Source organism: Scylla paramamosain, chromosome 10 (assembly GCF_035594125.1).
Source record: "Scylla paramamosain isolate STU-SP2022 chromosome 10, ASM3559412v1, whole genome shotgun sequence".
Lineage (NCBI taxonomy): Eukaryota > Metazoa > Arthropoda > Malacostraca > Decapoda > Portunidae > Scylla > Scylla paramamosain.
Window position 1 is genome coordinate 27,051,932 of NC_087160.1, and position 3,046 is coordinate 27,054,977.

Here is a 3,046-nt window from a genome sequence, read left to right on the forward strand (position 1 = left end):
CCTCACTCACAAAGGAACGTCATATCCCTAACCACTACTATCTGATTTCCCATCACATAACACTGATGTGAGGAAGCAATCAGCAGACATGACAATATCTTTCAAGTAACATTAACAATTCAGGATAAAGAAGTTCATCAATTCAAATGTGTTGCTTCTTGACCGCCTGCTTGACGACAGTGGTCAGGAAGACGTGCACCTTCGTGGGTCTCGCGACACCTGGCACGTGACCCTTGTCGATGGCGCCTTGAGAGCCTTTAGGACCAGGACATTTTTTGGGAGATTAATGAGTGATCATTCTCACCAGGTTTGGAACTGCCCTCAGGAAGATTCGGGTTCGAGCCGTGAGCGCAAGGTGCAATGTTCTGTCAGTACCTGTGACCGAGCACCGTGGAGGCCACCAGGACGGGTTTTCTGGTTTATCTTTTCACCGACGCTTATACCGAACACTTGACCGATTTGGCACCAGCATTTTTCATAGCTTTCTTATCCTTTTGAAGCGAGCAGTCATTACCATTAACTCTTTTTTTCTAAAATCTAGTTCCTAGAACAAATTCACTTGACTGGAATGATATCCTAATTTTGAATAATTATAGATTTCCTTCAGCACTTACATCTTAAACATTTATTTAATTTTCCCTTTCCCGTAATTAATTAAATACCTTAAATAATATGTGAACTGGTTAAATAATCGAACTTGATCAAGTTTTAATAAAACTATTTTTAAATATGAATGATATACTTGTTCTAATAAATCATATATATGTGATATAACGTTATTCCCAATCGAATCAGCGTCCTATCCCTCCCTTGTTCTAAGTCTTCCGTTAACATTCACTGACGACATGTACATCTACAGGAAAACGACAGTCTACGCCCATTCCTCGCAGAGGCAATCGCTGCTTGTTGTGTGTCTAGGGAGACCGGCCTGCTGTTCGGGCAGGCAGGAGCAGTGGCGCCGCTGGTGCAGTGAGTTAGCCTTCTTGTGTTTTAGCACATAGCCACATTGTATTAGAAATTATAAAAGAAAAGTAGAATGAAATATTGAATATAATTCTTGCGATTATTACTAGACACAAACTTACTATTAATCTAGGAACCTCATTTGAGTTTCGTTTCAAAATATAAAATTGTACTATGTCATGATATGAATAAAAAAAATAAATATATGAATAATAAATAAATAAACGCATAAAAAAAACGAAAAAAAGACGATATATATATATATATATATATATATATATATATATATATATATATATATATATATATATATATATATATATATATATATATATATATATATATATATATATATATATATATATATATATATATATATATATATATATATATATATAAATTTTTCACTGACGAGTGAACAGTTACTATCCTCTATGGACAAGAGGATGGCTGTGTATGACGTTTGAAAGGTCTTAGCCTCTTCCCATAGATCCGTATATCTGAAATTCTAAGCGTGTTCAGGGACGATGTAGCTGGCAGCCAAAAGTCAAACAAGGGACTACTGTCAAGAACATTGTGGATTACACATACAACACACACACACAATAAAAAGAGAGAGAGAGAGAGAGAGAGAGAGAGAGAGAGAGAGAGAGAGAGAGAGAGAGAGAGAGAGAGAGAGAGAGAGAGAGAGAGAGAGAGAGAGTACCTGAGTCTGCATCCTTCAGATACCTTGAGACAGACGACAGCACCATTCGGAGGCCAACCTGCCGAGCATTACATCGTCTCTCGTTGGAGCCAGAAAACTGTGTCACTCTCCATCAAAGCGGCGCCGTACCGGTGAGTAATTCACCAAAACAGGTCTACTCAAGTGTGCATCAAAAATTAATTATAACGTAGGTAAACTTGTATTGCAACGTCCCTTATGCTGTGTTATTTCTGTGGATTTATGCAGAAGGCGTTCTTTATGTGCTAGATTATCAAACGACTCAAGAGAGATGAAGAAATTGAGCCTTATGGATAACTGGCCACAAACGAATCACTTTTACCAGGGAAGGGGAAGAGGATTTCTTCTGTTTGTCTGCTTATGCCAGCTGATTCTTCAAACAAAAGAAACGCGATCATTGTTATAATTTTTACATTGATTTATTTTTTTAGTTCTTACACTAAGTCTAGCCTTCATAAGACATACAATTGCGTTTTCTGTCTTTTTAATATATTTAATTCAATCGACTCTCTGTAAGCTTCCTCTGATCTTTAAAAGAAATAATGAAGAGAGAGAGAGAGAGAGAGAGAGAGAGAGAGAGAGAGAGAGAGAGAGAGAGAGAGAGAGAGAGAGAGAGAGAGAGAGAGAGAGAGAGAGAGAGCGAGAGTAAAATAACTGCATCATATACCGTAATACCTTCTTTTTCAGCTTCTCCTGGAAATGCTGGGTTCTGAAGATGATGTAGTTCAGGAGGCGGCGGCCGACTGTTTACGCAACATTCGCTTATTGGCATTACGTCGCTGTCAGGCTCATTCCCGTGGCAGCAAGGCACGTCCATCCTCTAGGCGATGAACTCTGATACTGGCAGTTCAGTCGGAAAGAACGTTAAGATAACATTGTTAGCAATCATACTTTCAAAATAAGAGTGTACACAGCTAATTTGTATATATATATATATATATATATATATATATATATATATATATATATATATATATATATATATATATATATATATATATATATATATATATATATATATATATATATATATATATATATATATATATATATATATATATATATATATATATATATATATATATATATATATATATATATATATATATATATATATATACATACACACTACCGTTTATTAATGTATTTATTATATATCATGCAACCATCCTCTCAACCGTTCAACATCATTGATAATACAGTGGATTGTAATCACAGCTTGGAGGTCTACCGGCAATCAAATACCTTGCTCTTGATTCTGGCTGCATACATTCAACTTTTTTTTTCCTTAAATCTTCCATTACGTATGGTTAAGATCAAAGGTATCTACAATATATTACTGTTTAAAACCACTACCTT

General features: G+C 35.4%; 1 protein-coding gene across 1 annotated transcript in view; it reads left to right on the top strand.

Annotated features, from left to right (window-relative positions):
- Positions 1-2,661, top strand: part of LOC135104456 (outer dynein arm-docking complex subunit 2-like) — a 35,191-nt gene extending 32,530 nt beyond the window's left edge. The window contains exons 14-16 of the mRNA XM_064011912.1: positions 860-969; positions 1,689-1,800; positions 2,375-2,661. Of these exons, the coding sequence (XP_063867982.1) occupies positions 860-969; positions 1,689-1,800; positions 2,375-2,518 (366 nt within the window). The 3' untranslated portion in view covers positions 2,519-2,661. The remainder of the gene's footprint in view (positions 1-859; positions 970-1,688; positions 1,801-2,374) is intronic.
- Positions 2,662-3,046: the final 385 nt, after the last annotated feature.